The sequence below is a fragment of the Pocillopora damicornis genome, chromosome 1, assembly GCF_964200805.1.
Source record: "Pocillopora damicornis chromosome 1, jaPocDami1.2, whole genome shotgun sequence".
Taxonomy (NCBI): domain Eukaryota; kingdom Metazoa; phylum Cnidaria; class Anthozoa; order Scleractinia; family Pocilloporidae; genus Pocillopora; species Pocillopora damicornis.
This window is the reverse complement of record NC_142670.1, coordinates 5485749-5500872: the sequence shown is the minus strand read 5'-3', so window position 1 is coordinate 5500872 and position 15124 is coordinate 5485749. Positions and strand designations below refer to the sequence as shown.

The following is a 15124-nucleotide window of genomic DNA, read 5'->3' as shown; positions in this document are numbered from 1 at the left end:
CTAAATTTCCTGGTTCCTTCAAAAAATAATTAATGAAGGAGTTTATTGACCAGAACTTATAATTCTGTTAATAAAAAAAAAAGACTTTGTCCAGCAATTTTTCGATAGCTTTGAGGGACATTTTGCACATGCACTTTGTAGGAGAACAGGGTTGTTAAACGTGTTTCTTCACGCAATAGGCTCGTGGAGTGTTGGTAGAATTCGTGACGGTAACGCAAGCCCTCAAAGGTGTTTCGGTTTCGTTTGTTGCATAATTTTTGATCCATGCTTATCCATGCCTACTGGGTATAACTAGCTTGTTTATTGCAACTCACGCTTTTCGATAAAGGACAGCCTTGAACGACGTTTCAATAGATGAGACTACGAAAACAAACTAACCAACAGACAATTGAAAAAACAAACATGACGCAACTCGCAGAACTTGACTGTCACGCAATCACAATAGCGTAACGGAGGAAACTTTGAGATTCTTATTCATCCTCTGTGATTAAGTATAAAATGTTTTCTCTGGGTTATTTTCATCTGAGTCTCCTCTTTTGATTTTAAACAATGTAGTGCAGTACAATCGATTCAATTTTATTTCTAGCTATGGCAGAAAGCAACCTCCCAACAACGGGAGAAGAACTGGAGGTGAAAAATGAGTTTCCAGCCACAGGTGAGAAAAAGCAACAGGGAAAGACTTCGTTGTGGTGATTTTGTACTGTTTGTTAATTAAGTATATCTTAATTCTGGTGCGCAATTTTTTGGATCAATTCGACTCGAAGGTTTTAAGGAATCCACTAAATACGCCAGTATTAGAACGCTAGTTGTAATTGCACATAGTTGTGATCACTAGCAAAGTTGAAATATCTGCTCGGTAATTTCAGCGACAGAAGAAAGTCAAGTTACGTCAAGTGACGCTGAACTGGATGTATACAATGACCCTTTAAGAGGTGAGAAAACCATGTGAAATAAGATTGTTTAAAAGACGCCCCAGTAAATTTTTTGTCACATTTACATCAAAATCTGCCTATGTTCTATGAATAAGTTTTTGAAACAGCAAAGGATTGTTTCTTCAAATTCTAACTCTTTTACCAGTAAAATGAAAAACCAAAGAAAAAAAACAATTTACTGCTCGATCCGATCAGGTAAAATGCATAGACATCATTAATTATTCTAAGCAATAAAGCGACAAATTTGAAGGCGACTTAGCTTTGAAGAGCCTTAAGTTAAAGAATGGGCCAAAATTGGCCTACTACGCTTCGTAAAACTCAGAATTCTGAGTTTTAGAAGTGCTTATTTGTAAATCAACGCACAAAGTTTTGGAGATTAACTATTTATCTAAAATTTACACCTAAAATGAACAATATTTGCGCGGAAAAAAGTATTATCCTTTATGTACTTGAAATTATTCTAAATTTTGTCATTTCTTATATAAAAGTCACTTTCGGTAAGAGGGAGCTGTTGGTACCCGTAGACCTGTCAAAGTCGAGTTTTGAAAAATTTGCAAACGGGTAACTTTTTGAGGCCGCCAAAAGGAAAGTATTTGCGCTAACACCTTCCTGTCCTTTACTGTTCAATACATGTTTGGCAGAAATTTTACGCAATTTGAGAATTCTACAGAGAAGAGGAGGCATTTCACGCCTCTTTAAACAGTTATGTCAATACCAAGCCCACGCTGTAAACCACCAGCCAACAAAATGTAGAACCGCTGACTTTTATAACAGGCAAAATGGCACTTCGTGGGAAAGTGATACTTTCCCAATCAAAAAACAGCAAAAACAAAAGACATGTTTTCCGGCGCTCTTTTCTGAAGACTGGGCAAACCACGAACTCTTGTCACTCTCAGCAACATATTTCTTTTGTTGTCAGAACATTAAAAAATTTCAACCTTTTCCGCTCCTGGCTTTGCTTTGCTTTATGCATTTTTTCTCAGTAACTCATGGGATTTTATATTCTGACTTGATATTTTGGAACGTGTAACGCAGATGTAAAAGGAACTTTGGAATCCCTCTCGACTTAAGTGTAAACCGAACAGACTTGATCCGGTTATAACCGAAGCTACAGCTAAAACTCCAAATAGCTTGCATATTTTAAAGCAAACAAATTGCACAGATAAACTCTCCTGAAGGGCAATTGTAAAAGAAATTGAGTTGAAATAGGATCTCCTGGTGAAACTTGTGATATTTTGGAAAACGTAAGCCAGGTGTAAAGGGGGTTTGTGAAAGCCTCTCGACCTAAATGTAAACCGATAAACGTGAAATGCTAATAGCCAAGCTTCAGCCCAGACTCTCGACAGCTTGCACACAAACAAAATGTACAGATATTAAACTATTCTAATCTTTTGTTTTTCGTAGCTCTACGCTCCTTTAACCTAAAAGTTCGTTTGGAAGTATAAAGTTGTAGTATGAAGTCGTATCACTCATTACTATATCATTAACACCAAAACTGTGTGCTCTCAGGGATAGCGAAAGTATGTCTCGAGGAAGGTAACAAAGAATACAGACAAGGAGAAGCTAATAACGCGATAAACTCTTACACAGAAGGACTTCAAGTGAACTGCAAAGATATACGGCTTAACGCCAAGCTTTATAGCAACAGGGCAACAGCTCATTTCCGTTTGGGTAAGAATCTCACATGTAAACATATAAATCTGTCGTGCAGCGTTACAAGAAAACGGAATACACAATCTGCATCAAGAAAAGAAAAAAATTGAGCAACTGCAGAAAAGTAGCGTAAAAACACAAATCGCCCTGTAGCGGATGAAAACTAAGCAAAGAAATGATCCTCGTTGCATTTTAAGCAATTGTAATTTTTAAGGCTTCTTTGTTGCAATTGCGTGTGATTACCACTTTTTTAAACCTTCTTTTCGGAATCTCATAGCAAACTATGTGGAATGTCTCGATGATGCAACAGTTGCCATTCAATTGGAACCCACTCTAATCAAGGCTATTAAGAAAGGTGGGTTTTTCAGACATAAGCCATCAACATTCTATTCTTTGATTTCGTCAAAAGAGGATTGTGTGGTTTGTGGCAGGTAGCTGCAAGTGTCATTTGTATCTGGTGTGTCAACGTCTGTGATGTGGGTAAAAAGCATAAGAAAACGTCAATAAACTCTCAAATACCGCTACCTGGTTAGTTCACGTTGCAGAGGGCCAAGGGTCGAGGGTTCAAGCCCTAGACTGGACCATCACCCTGAGTCTTTAAACATCTGAGGACAATGTGCTGCTGCCTAAGCTGTGACATCTGCAAATGTTTTAATATTCTTGTCCCGGATATAGGTGGAAACCCGTAAGCCCCGTTTCCTGCATCTTCTCAGTCACTCTTAGCAGGGGACGAACCCAGGCAGGAGGCACCTGAAAAATTCCCTTCCAAAAGTTAACTGCTCAATGCAGTCTGCCCGAAAACTCCCGAAAAGTGCTGAAAAGCGCTGAAGTGCATATTGAAGTGAAGAATGCGCGAGATAAATTCATCGTTATCATCATCAATTGAAGCTTAATTGGTAGCCGCTTTGCATTAGCTCTTTATTGTTCATTTTCAGTTCTTCTACAAGTTCAAATTTCCTTCATTATCACAATTTTTGTTCCCAGCTAACTGGGAAATTAAGTCCATTTTATCAATACGTTTATACCTTAACAGTGATAAATTAACTTGCACCACCAATTATTCTCTCCTTTTCAGGAGCCAGAGCTTGTGTCGAACTTTGCTTGTATAAAGAAGCAAGGAGCTGGTCGCATATGGGATTGGCAGTATCCTTTAACGAATGTTTCAAACGTGATACGAGATGCAATGCGAATAATTTTTCAAGAAAAATCAATACGTTCCAGGCAGATTCTTCTACACATAATGCAAGCGATGTTCTCTTATACTGCACTGAGCAGTTTAAAGAAGCTGAAATATTATTAACGAGTTCTTTCGATTATTCCACGAAACTTTATTTAAAAGAAGAGGCCATATTAACTAATCCAGAGTTTCTGTAAAATGCCCCTCATTTTTGTCTTGAGACAAGCATCACCATGACGACCGAACTTAAACTAATAAATGCGCTTCAGAGCTAGTTAACAATCTCGAATAACTTGAAATCAAACCTCTTCAAGAAATCCACGCTCGAATTTTCATTCCAATTTTACAGTTTATCCAATACCCTCATTATTATTAAAACACAAATTTCCATTGCATTTTCGCAAATCCACCTATGATTTAGCTACCCTTGACACGTTTTAAGATTGAAAACAATCACGAACTTCTGCTTCAATTAATAAGGAAATCGAATGCTGAACTAAAAGTCAAAGCAAACACTTATGCCAGTCTCGGATGTACTTACCATAATGTTGGGCAGTTCAACAAAGCAATCGAGTACCATCAACAATGTTTAGAAATTGCTCAAGAAGTAGGAGACAAGGCCGGAGAGGGAAGAAGTGATGCCAATCTCGGCAACGCTTATCAAGGTCTAGGAGAGTTCAAAACAGCCATCAAGTACCATCAACAATGTCTAGATATTGCTCAAGAGGTGGGACACAAGGCCAGAGAGGGAGCAAGTTATGGCAATCTCGGCAACGCGTATGACAGCCTAGGAGAGTTCAAAACAGCCATCAAGTACTATCAACGTCATCTAGAAATTGCTAAAGAAGTGGGAGACAAGGCCGGAGAGGGAACAAGTTATGGCAATCTCGGCAACGCTTATCACAGTCTAGGAGAGTTCAAAACAACCATCAAGTACCATCAACGTCATCTAGAAATTGCTAAGGAAGTGGGAGACAAGGCCAGAGAGGGAGCAAGTTATGCCAATCTCGGCAACGCTTATCACAGTCTAGGAGAGTTCAAAACAGCCATCAAGTACCATCAACGTCATCTAGAAATTGCTAAAGAAGTTGGAGACAAGGCCGGAGAGGGAAGAAGTTATGGCAGACTCGGCAACACTTATCAAAGTCTAGGAGAGTTCAAAACAGCCATCAAGTACCATCAACGTCATCTAGAAATTGCTAAAGAAGTGGGAGACAAGGCCGGAGAGGGAGCAAGTTATGCCAATCTCGGCAACGCTTATCACAGTCTAGGAGAGTTCAAAACAACCATCAAGTACCATCAACGTCATCTAGAAATTGCTAAAGAAGTGGGAGACAGTGCCGGAGAGGGAAGATGTTATGGTAATCTCGGCAACGCTTATCACAGTCTAGGAGAGTTCAAAACAGCCATCAAGTACCATCAACGTCATCTAGAAATTGCTAAAGAAGTGGGAGACAAGGCCGGAGAGGGAGCAAGTTATGCCAATCTCGGCAACGCTTATAACAGTCTAGGAGAGTTCAAAACAACCATCAAGTACCATCAACGTCATCTAGAAATTGCTAAAGAAGTGGGAGACAGTGCCGGAGAGGGAAGATGTTATGGTAATCTCGGCAACGCTTATCACAGTCTAGGAGAGTTCAAAACAGCCATCAAGTACCATCAACGTCATCTAGAAATTGCTAAACAAGTGGGAGACAAGGCCGGAGAGGGAAGATGTTATGGTAATCTCGGCAACGCTTATCACAGTCTAGGAGAGTTCAAAACAGCCATCAAGTACCATCAACGTGGTCTAGAAATTGCTAAAGAAGTGGGAGACAAGGCCGGAGAGGAAACAATTTATGGCAATCTCGGCAATGCTTATCGACGTCTAGGAGAGTTCAAAACAGCCATCAAGTACCATCAACGTCATCTAGAAATTGCTAAAGAAGTGGGAGAGTGGGAGACAAGGCCGGAGAGGGAGCAAGTTATGGTAATCTCGGCAACGCTTATCGAAGTCTAGGAGAGTTCAAAACAGCCATCAAGTACCATCAACGTGGTCTAGAAATTGCTAAAGAAGTGGGAGACAAGGCTGGAGAGGGAGCAAGTTATGGCAATCTCGGCAACGCTTATCGACGTCTAGGAGAGTTCAAAACAGCCATCAAGTACCATCAACGTCATCTAGAAATTGCTAAAGAAGTGGGAGACAAGGCCGGAGAGGGAGCAAGTTATGGCAATCTCGGCAACGCTTATCACAGTCTAGGAGAGTTCAAAACAGCCATCAAGTACCATCAACGTCATCTAGAAATTGCTAAAGAAGTGGGAGACAAGGCCGGAGAGGGAAGAAGTTATGCCAATCTCGGCAACGCTTATCACAGTCTAGGAGAGTTCAAAACAGCCATCAAGTACCATCAACGTCATCTAGAAATTGCTAAAGAAGTGGGAGACAAGGCCGGAGAGGGAAGAAGTTATGGCAGACTCGGCAACGCTTATCGAAGTCTAGGAGAGTTCAAAACAGCCATCAAGTACCATCAACGTCATCTAGAAATTGCTAAAGAAGTGGGAGACAGTGCCGGAGAGGGAAGATGTTATGGTAATCTCGGCAACGCTTATCACAGTCTAGGAGAGTTCAAAACAGCCATCAAGTACCATCAACGTCATCTAGAAATTGCTAAGGAGGTGGGAGACAAGGCCGGAGAGGGAGCAAGTTATACCCATCTCGGCAACGCTTATGGACGTCCAGGAGAGTTCAAAACAGCCATCAAGTACCATCAACGTCATCTAGAAATTGCTAAGGAAGTGGGAGACAAGGCCGGAGAGGGAGCAAGTTATGCCAATCTCGGCAACGCTTATCACAGTCTAGGAGAGTTCAAAACAGCCATCCAATACCATCAACGTGATTTAGAAATTGCTAAAAAAGTGGGAGACAAGGCCGGAGAGGGAACAAGTTATGGCAGACTCGGCAACGATTATCACAGTCTAAGAAAGTTTAAAACAGCCATCGAGTACCATCAACGTCATCTAGAAATTGCTAAAGAAGTGGGAGACAAGGCCGGAGAGGGAGCAAGTTATGGCAGCCTCGGCAACACTTATCAAGGTCTACGACAGTTCAAAACAGCAATGGAGTACCATCAACGTGGTCTAGAAATTGCTAAAGAAGTGGGAGACAAGGCCGGAGAGGGGAGAAGTTATGGCAATCTCGGCAACGCTTATCATAGTCTAGGAGATTTCAAAACAGCCATCAGGTATTATCAATGTTCTCTAGAAATTGCTAAAGAAGTGGGAGAGAAGACCGTAGAGGCGTACTCACTCCATTCCCTTGGAAGCAGTTTTGAGTGCCAAGGAAATCTTGTGAGAGCCTTTGACTGTTATTATTCGAGTGTAGAATTGTATGATGATATCAGGGCCAGTCTTCAACTCAACGATCAGTGGAAGATTTGTTATCGTAATCAGCACCAAGTAGCATACAAAGGTTTGTGGCGTATAAATGTCAGTCGAGGTCAAGTTGTGAAGGCTCTACTTGCCACAGAAAAAGGACGTGCTCAAGCTCTGAGAGACCTGATGGTCGCAAAATATCAGCCTGGAGATTCTTTAACGCACGGCGCATTCCACATTTCTCTGAGGTGGGTTACATTGAGCACAGTTTTCATAACTATTAATGGACCATGCGTATACTTCTGGGTTTGCCTCAGTGAAGATAACATCCAGATGAGACAGGTACACGTCAACGATTATAAGTTTGAGGATGAATTGAAATGTTTCATCAAGCTACTGAACAAATCTGCTCTTAAGGAGATCGGTGCAAGAGATACTGTTGCAGTCGAAAATCCTCCGCTTGACTCGCCGCCAAAAGAGGAAGTGGTCAATGATGTGATGCGAGTTGATTTGAGACACTCCCAATCGAGTGCTTTAAAGAAGCTGCATGACATCATCGTTACTCCTATTGCTGACCTGATCGAAGGCAACGATGAGATCACACTCGTTCCTGAGGGGCCATTTTGCCTTGTACCTTATGCAGCGTTGCAAGACTCCAACTCATCATATCTAAGTGATTCTTTCAGAATTCGTATGATTCCCTCTCTGACGACCTTGCAACTAATTCATGATTGTCCAGCTGACTTTCACGTAAAGACAGGTGCATTGCTTGTCGGCAACCCATGTTTCAAACATCTCATCTATGAGGGAACACTTTTGGTGCAACTTCCAGGAGCAAGGAAAGAAGTGGAAATGATCGGACGTATCCTCAATGTCTCCCCTCTCACTGGAGAAATGGCAACAAAAGATGAAGTGTTAAAACGAATATCATCAGTGGCCTTAGTTCACATAGCAGCGCACGGCAAAATGGAAACTGGAGAAGTTATCCTGGCACCAAACGTCACAAGAGAAAACCCTCAGCCGCAAGAGAAAGACTATCTACTGACGATGAAAGATGTGATAAAAGCTGGGTTGCGAGCACGTCTGGTTGTACTTAGCTGCTGTCACACTGCTCGTGGGGAGGTCATGGCCGAGGGTGTGGTCGGCATGGCGCGTGCACTTTTGGGCGCCGGTGCCAGATCTGTTGTGGTAACCTTGTGGGCGATTGGCGACGAGGGAACCCTGGAGTTCATGAGTTTCTTCTACGATGCACTTGCCAAAGGCAAGAAGGCCAGTGAAGCTCTCAATCAGGCCATGAAGTGTATGAGAGAAATTGAAAAGCTTAAGGAGGTTTGGCAGTGGGCACCATTTGTACTCATTGGTGACGACGTCAACCTGGATTTCAAGGAGATTTAAAAGGTGGAACAAGTAATAATTCTGTTGATGCATTCTATTCAATACAAAGTTACATTAAATCATAACCTTTGCTCATATACGAGCAGTGATACTTGCGTGTTAGTTTCCTTTCAGTTGGGTTACGAATTTAATTTTCTCTCTGCAAACTGAGATGCAGTACAATCAAGTGGACACGTTTACGATGATAACATTCTTTTTTGGAAACATGATAGGAGTAAAATAGCAAATCTGTTTTAAAACAATCCTGTTGTGCAATGTATCGTTTCATGTGCTGAGAAATATTTCATGGCAACTCAACTATCCTCCCTAAACTGAGATTCTTTTATGTTTCAGTTAAGGCAGTGAGCATTGGAATCCCAGGGAGTTCTCGGATACCTACAAATGCTGATATTTGGACCAGAAACCTGTAAGCTACCGATGAAACCTTTGTCAAGAGTCTTCTTTTCATCGAAGCAGGAAGAACCAGAAGACGGCCAAAGTCAAGTTTGACAAGAGAACAGATTTCCATTGATTCAAAAGTTGCCTTTTTGCTTGTCTGAACTGCTTTTACGAGCTTAATCTTTGATATCCCTCTCAAACTACTGTTTGTTTTTTATTTTTCATATGATGTCTTAAAATTATCATGACTAGCTATATGAGAAGTTATTTTTAATCTAAGCATTTTCTACTGAGAGGATTTGGACGTAACATTTACGTCGAAGTTAAAACGTCTTGAAAACGTTTTCCAGAGTTTTTTACAGACTTTTTCTCAATCGGTTTAGTCTCATGAGTGATATGAAGCTATTACAGCTATGTGCGTGTGTAGAGAATTTCCATAGGAATTGGAGAATAATCAGTTGTTCGATTGCTTTGTCTATGTCAGATGGAAATTGTGGTGAACTTTTCGAGGATTTATACTCAGTCGTTGGTACTTAAAGTTAGTTTCTGCCGATCAGAATTTGGTTTATCTGGGCTTAAAATGAAAGATTTTGGCCGTAATGGCAAGGATTTAATTGGTATTAGTTAATTTTCTGAGATTTCTCCTTTAATTTTGAATGAGATAAATTGTGTTATTTTTTACAAGCAGAACGATGCATTTTAAGTATACTGTTTAATCTAATCGCCCAAAGGTAAAACGGGAAGTTTTATTTTATAATTTTAGTTGTGGCTTACAAAGCATTGAAGGAAGCTCAGAATGAGCTGGAAAGTTGGAACCAAATGATTTTATTTAATTTCTCCGATTAGATTGTTTACTTATTATCTAAGTACAATAAACTAACATTTAGATGTCAAACAATGAAACAAGTCGCTTGATATTTTGTTAGAATGGAAGAGGAGATCAATAACAAAGGAAGGAAAATTTCTTCATCGACTTGCATAAGCCATTTCTTGTCGTTTGAAGCAGTATTCGCTTATTAAAATTTTGCCCATTTCTTTGAATAGGTTTACTGAATGAGAGATAAACTTCGATATTTTCTGACTCTATAACTGCTAATATCGATTATTGGCAACCGTTTCTTAGGATGTCACGCGACGCACTTTAGCACGTTATGTGACAGATATGATGTTTTGTCGCATCTTTTCGTTTGGAGTAAAGAGCGCAACTATGTCTTATTCGCTCAACCTCTTCTCATTTCCTTGGATAGAGTTATTAAATGAGACATAAACTTCGATATTTTCAGATTTTATATCTGCCAGTTTCATTGGCAGCCGTTCCTCAGGATGTCACGCGACGCGTTTTTTTTTAGCATGTAAAGCAACAGGATATATCGTTGAAGAGGCAAGAAAAAAGAAATTACCTTTCACTTTGGGAAAGGTGCTTTATTCTGTTTATAGAAAGAGTCCTCATCATGGGAGGTACCCTCGGTGTGGTTCCTCGAGTGTAGAAAATATTGATGTTTTCTTTTTCCACGATTGCAACTTAACTAAAACAGCCTGTTACAAAAAACCGAAACTTTCTTCAAACTGAGGATGGCCGACGGAGGAGAACTTTTCACGGCTAACTGCTAAAGTTGTGGCCATTTTTCTGCTACGGTTAACCCAGACTAACACAAAACAACACATTGTAGGAGGGAAATATTTTTAAGGTCAATTTTTTTTTCTACAACTAAGGGTTCAAATTTGTCAATATTTACGCCTAACAGCTAGTTTTTTGACCGATATACGGCTACCGGTTAACCCCATGGAGACCCTCGACTGGGTGACATGCAAGATGTGAAATAAAAACGGTTTTAGAAGGTGGCAACTCGAATGTAGAGTGCTGGCTTTTGAGGAGTGAGGAAAACCGGAAAAAACAAGCCATGGAAAAATCTTGGAGGTAAGGATCAACCTGGTAGAGACGGTCATAGAGAGAGCGTTGTCGCTACGCAATACTCTTAAGTTCCAACTGAGATGCTTAATGAAGTTAACGTGAGATGTTCACCGATGTGAAGGCGAGCAAGGATAAATTTCCTTCCCCCTTTAAAGACCTTGTACCGGATCCGAAAAGTCAGTAAGCCCTGATATTTTGACTTCGCCCCACATCTAAAAAACTGCGACAACTTAGATGTTTTAGTAGGAGTTCGCTGCTGACGATAGCATATATTACAATCATTTACGAAAAAGAGCCATGGGGAGGGGGGAGGGGTGGGTCAAGGTTCCCTTTATCCACCCGGGCTGGGAGTGTGAATAGCTACGTGTTTTCAAGGGTAGCATCACAGGTGGGGTTCTCAAGAATCTTAGAGCTACGATTTTAGAAGGTAAAGATAAGATTTTCCTGAAGAATTGCTGGACTTAATAGGCTTCTTTCGTCTGCTTAGACTTTCTCTTCGTGCTCCAGAGCCCTACTCCATCTACCCATCTTACATCTTACATCTTAGTGCTTTTTGCGTGGGCTGTTGGTTTGGTGTTTATCGCCTGCGCAGTATCAACCCAGGAATCGGCTTTTCAACTCTACCTTGAAAAGAAACATTTACACACGTAGCGGTTTTTAGTATATACCACATTGGTGAATAGAGCTCTTCACGTCGGCTGGTCGGCTAATTCGGAATGAATAGTCGAACCTGTATTAAGCGGTTGACTGTTAAATTCGCGAATTTTGTGGTCATCCTTGACTCAGTCCCATCGGCCTGTTCGGGTTGTGCGGAACGGTCACTTAGGGCGGAACCACTCGAATAAAACGACGAATTGTCTCCGAAGTAAAATTTATTCTATGTTTGTCTCCTAAAATAAATGTTAGTATTTAGAGTTCAAATGTCCTCAACGCATTGCAGATTATCTTTCTTCTTAGGACCATTGTATCTAACAAATATTATGCAAGAAAATTACGCAAATCATTTGCTGGGTAATTACCAAGAAGTCTAACTGTTAGAATTCTAATCTATTGTTCTGTTTTTACGCTGCATCATCATTTTGTTGAAGTTATTCGATACATTTTTGAGCGATTTTTTAAAATAAACTTAACATTAAAATGATAAATTATGGCTTAAAATGTTGTTTTCTTGTCTTTTGTTGTTAACCTGTATTAAATGGTGATAACAATCAGTTACGGGTTTAAAGCGGTTGCTCGATTGTACCGTCTTTATGAAAGAATGAAATGGTTAGTTAAAAGACAAAAAGACGAGTTCCCTGATGTCATTACCCTCTGAAGTAAAGGTCGGTATTTTTGCAAGTTCCCACCGAGATTCCCACGGGACACTTGTTGGGATCTCTCTCGGGATGCCAATGAGGAGATTTCTACCAGGGTGCCATTGGGATCCTCGCCCGGATAAAAACTAGCGAACAAAACTGAATGAAATCCAGTTTCGCTCGCAGTCCCACCAATCCAATATTTCACTCCCACCTCACTTTCCACTTCCGCTAATTATTTTTCCGAGAAAGATCAGAGGTCTGCACAATGTTGGAGTTCGCTAACTGTACCAAGCTGTTAGACAAGGGAGACTGAAATTGAAGCACACTCAGTTTTCATTGGTTGATTGGAAAATGGCAGATAGTTTAGCGAACAAAAACTTTGCAAGAGTAATTACAATGTTGTCGACATCGTCATGAAAGCGCTTCAGTAAAAAATTAAAAAGTTAATACATGATAACGCAGGCAAAGGCAGGATCAAGCTGTCTGGCACAGACACCCCAGCTTTCAACCCACATTCCCCTCACTTTCAGTCATAAATTCAAGTGTGAAGTGAAAAAGAAAACTGCACTTTATTTCCAGAAAGTAAAAAAAATTTAAAAATTAAAAGAATTCCTCGAACAATTTCGGAAGAAATAACTAAACAAGGCCTACTCTAATTTAAGACACAGAATAGAAAGAAAAGGAAGATCTGTAATTTTAGATAGAGAGATTTTCAATTTGCAAAACAAGAATCCGTGAGAGGGTCTATTAGAAACCTCAAAAAAAAAATTATCCACAACCGCAAAACCGCAAAAACAACAACAACAACAACAACAACAACAAAAATTCGTTAAAAACCGAAAACCGCATGCAAAACCGTCAAAACATATAAATGTTAACATTCCAGTTCTCAAAACCTTAATCGATCCGATACAGTGTTGACAGGTGGAGCACACAGAGGTTTCGCGGCTATTCGAGATCAGTGGAGGCGCATAATGACTGCTTGGATCGAAGAGAAACCGGAATGCAAGTAGGAAAATCCGAAAACCACATCAGAGATCAAATCCGAAACCCATTCGACGAGTATTTTTGACGAAAACCGAAAACCAAATGCCAAAGAACAGAAAATCCGTTAACCACAATGAACACGCAATCCGAACTGAACCGAAATTCTTTGGCAAAAAAACCGATCTTGAAAAAATATCGAAAATTGTAATGCCACCCTTAAGGATGAAACAGTCAGTTCAGTCCACAAATCAAACAAATGATGATACAACAACCATTATTATCGCTGAAACCTCCACGAAAACTTTTTTTATTATTACTAGTTTTGAATCAGAAACATGCTGCAAAACAACTTTAATCACGCGATATTTTTTCAGGGAAGGTGTCATGTCACGCAATCGAATTATTCATCGACTACGAACATCGATGCTTGACACCTTGTAAATTGCACAGCTGCAGCCTCACGGAATTTTATGTTGAATTATAGATTTTTATGTTATGGCTAAATGGCACAGTCCTCCCTTTAAACACAGAAGAGGATTGGTATCTTTGCGAACGTAGTGAAGATTCAGCAAAGAATACCACAGAGATGTTCATATTTTTTTCTATAGAGTCATTTTATATTACATGAAATTGTTTTTGAATGACAGCGTATAACATCTCAAATAACTTTTTGCAAATTTCATGTTGCGAGTTTGAATATCTTTCAATAAACAAACGATATACCTCAATGAGAAGACAGCGCAACGAAACAACCAAATCGGAGAACGAGCGTGCGCGAAGCTAGAGCGCATTCATTCATGAAAATATCGACATGCACAGCAGAGTACGTACCCCTGAGAAGTGTTCTTCACGGGTCTATTTGCCATTTTCAAAGAAATCTAGCGGGGCAACTGCAAGCGGTTCAACCTCCCTCGTCTGACAGCTCCTTTCATTTGGTTCCGTGAATTTGAATTAAATTGTGGTTATCTTATGACCTATTGTTTTTTTCGGAAAATTAGCGGAAGAGAAATAGCAGGAGTCTGGAAGCTAAGTTGGTGACCGCTGACTGAAGTACAGGACATTTTCAAAGATGGCGCGAAACGTCGCAGAGTGATGTGAACACGTCGCCATACTGAAATGGTTTGTTAGTCGTTTTAGTTCTCAGCGGCAGTGTTTAAGCGGTGTTTCAGTTATAATTACATATTTTTGTACAGGATATTCGATCGTTCTTCAGCCCTACTGGAAAGACAGCGAAGCAAGGCGCTTCGAAAGTAGAAAATAAGCGCGGGAAAGATTCTACAGTGAAGTCTTTATCGAAACAAGATGTAGGAAAGAGTCGAAGGTAAGGTAAGGAAGGTAAGTAATGGTTTATGTAGCATTTGAGAGAGAAAGATATTTGTGTTATCAGGGAATTCGACTTCAGAGGTGACGGAGTAAAGATCTGCCCATATCACAGCCCCTGTCTGACTGAATCGATCATCATGTGTATCTATATACACGGGTGCAATTCACATTCCCATCTATCTTCTCCGGGGGAGAGGGGGGGGGGGACACCTTATTTCGCCAAAATTGGTATTTATTGCCATACATGGTAAAATTTCCTTTGTCATGAATCTTTTATTTAGCACATGGTAAGTAATTTTACAACATGTTTTAACCAAGAGTTTCATTCCACTACATATATCTAACCAAAGGTATCTGTGTGGTACTGTGTGTTAACTAACTTTGTAGGTGTAATTTTCATTAGTATGTCAGAGTATGTCAGGGTAGCTGAGTGAGGCTGATAAGTTACAATGTTTTGCCTTTGTCTTTTTTATCCTAAACAGGGTTGTAAAATGAAGTTTTTGTATTCATCCTTTAACTCCTAAGATCTGTTTGCTATTTCTCCCCTCTAATTACTACACATTTCCTTGTACATTTGTTATAGGAATTTGTTCTTAGATCAAGATAAAAACTTTCATAACCCTTTTGTAGGACACGGTATGTATAGTCTAGGGAGAAGTTACATGTTAATCACATCTGGGAGTTTAAGGGTTAAACAGCATGATGTGATACACTGCTA

General features: G+C 40.1%; 2 protein-coding genes across 3 annotated transcripts in view; both read left to right on the top strand.

Annotated features, from left to right (window-relative positions):
* LOC149051536 (uncharacterized) overlaps nucleotides 1-15124 on the top strand; it is a 37008-nt gene that overhangs the window by 14292 nt on the left and 7592 nt on the right. The window lies entirely within an intron of this gene.
* Nucleotides 589-9781, top strand: LOC149051537 (uncharacterized). The gene is made up of 8 exons (XM_089186555.1): nucleotides 589-655; nucleotides 867-932; nucleotides 2442-2603; nucleotides 2863-2940; nucleotides 3661-3728; nucleotides 4205-5581; nucleotides 5710-8511; nucleotides 8842-9781. The coding sequence occupies exons 1-7, from the start codon at nucleotides 589-591 to the stop codon at nucleotides 8506-8508; spliced, it is 4617 nt and encodes a 1538-aa protein (XP_089042681.1). The 3' UTR covers nucleotides 8509-8511; nucleotides 8842-9781.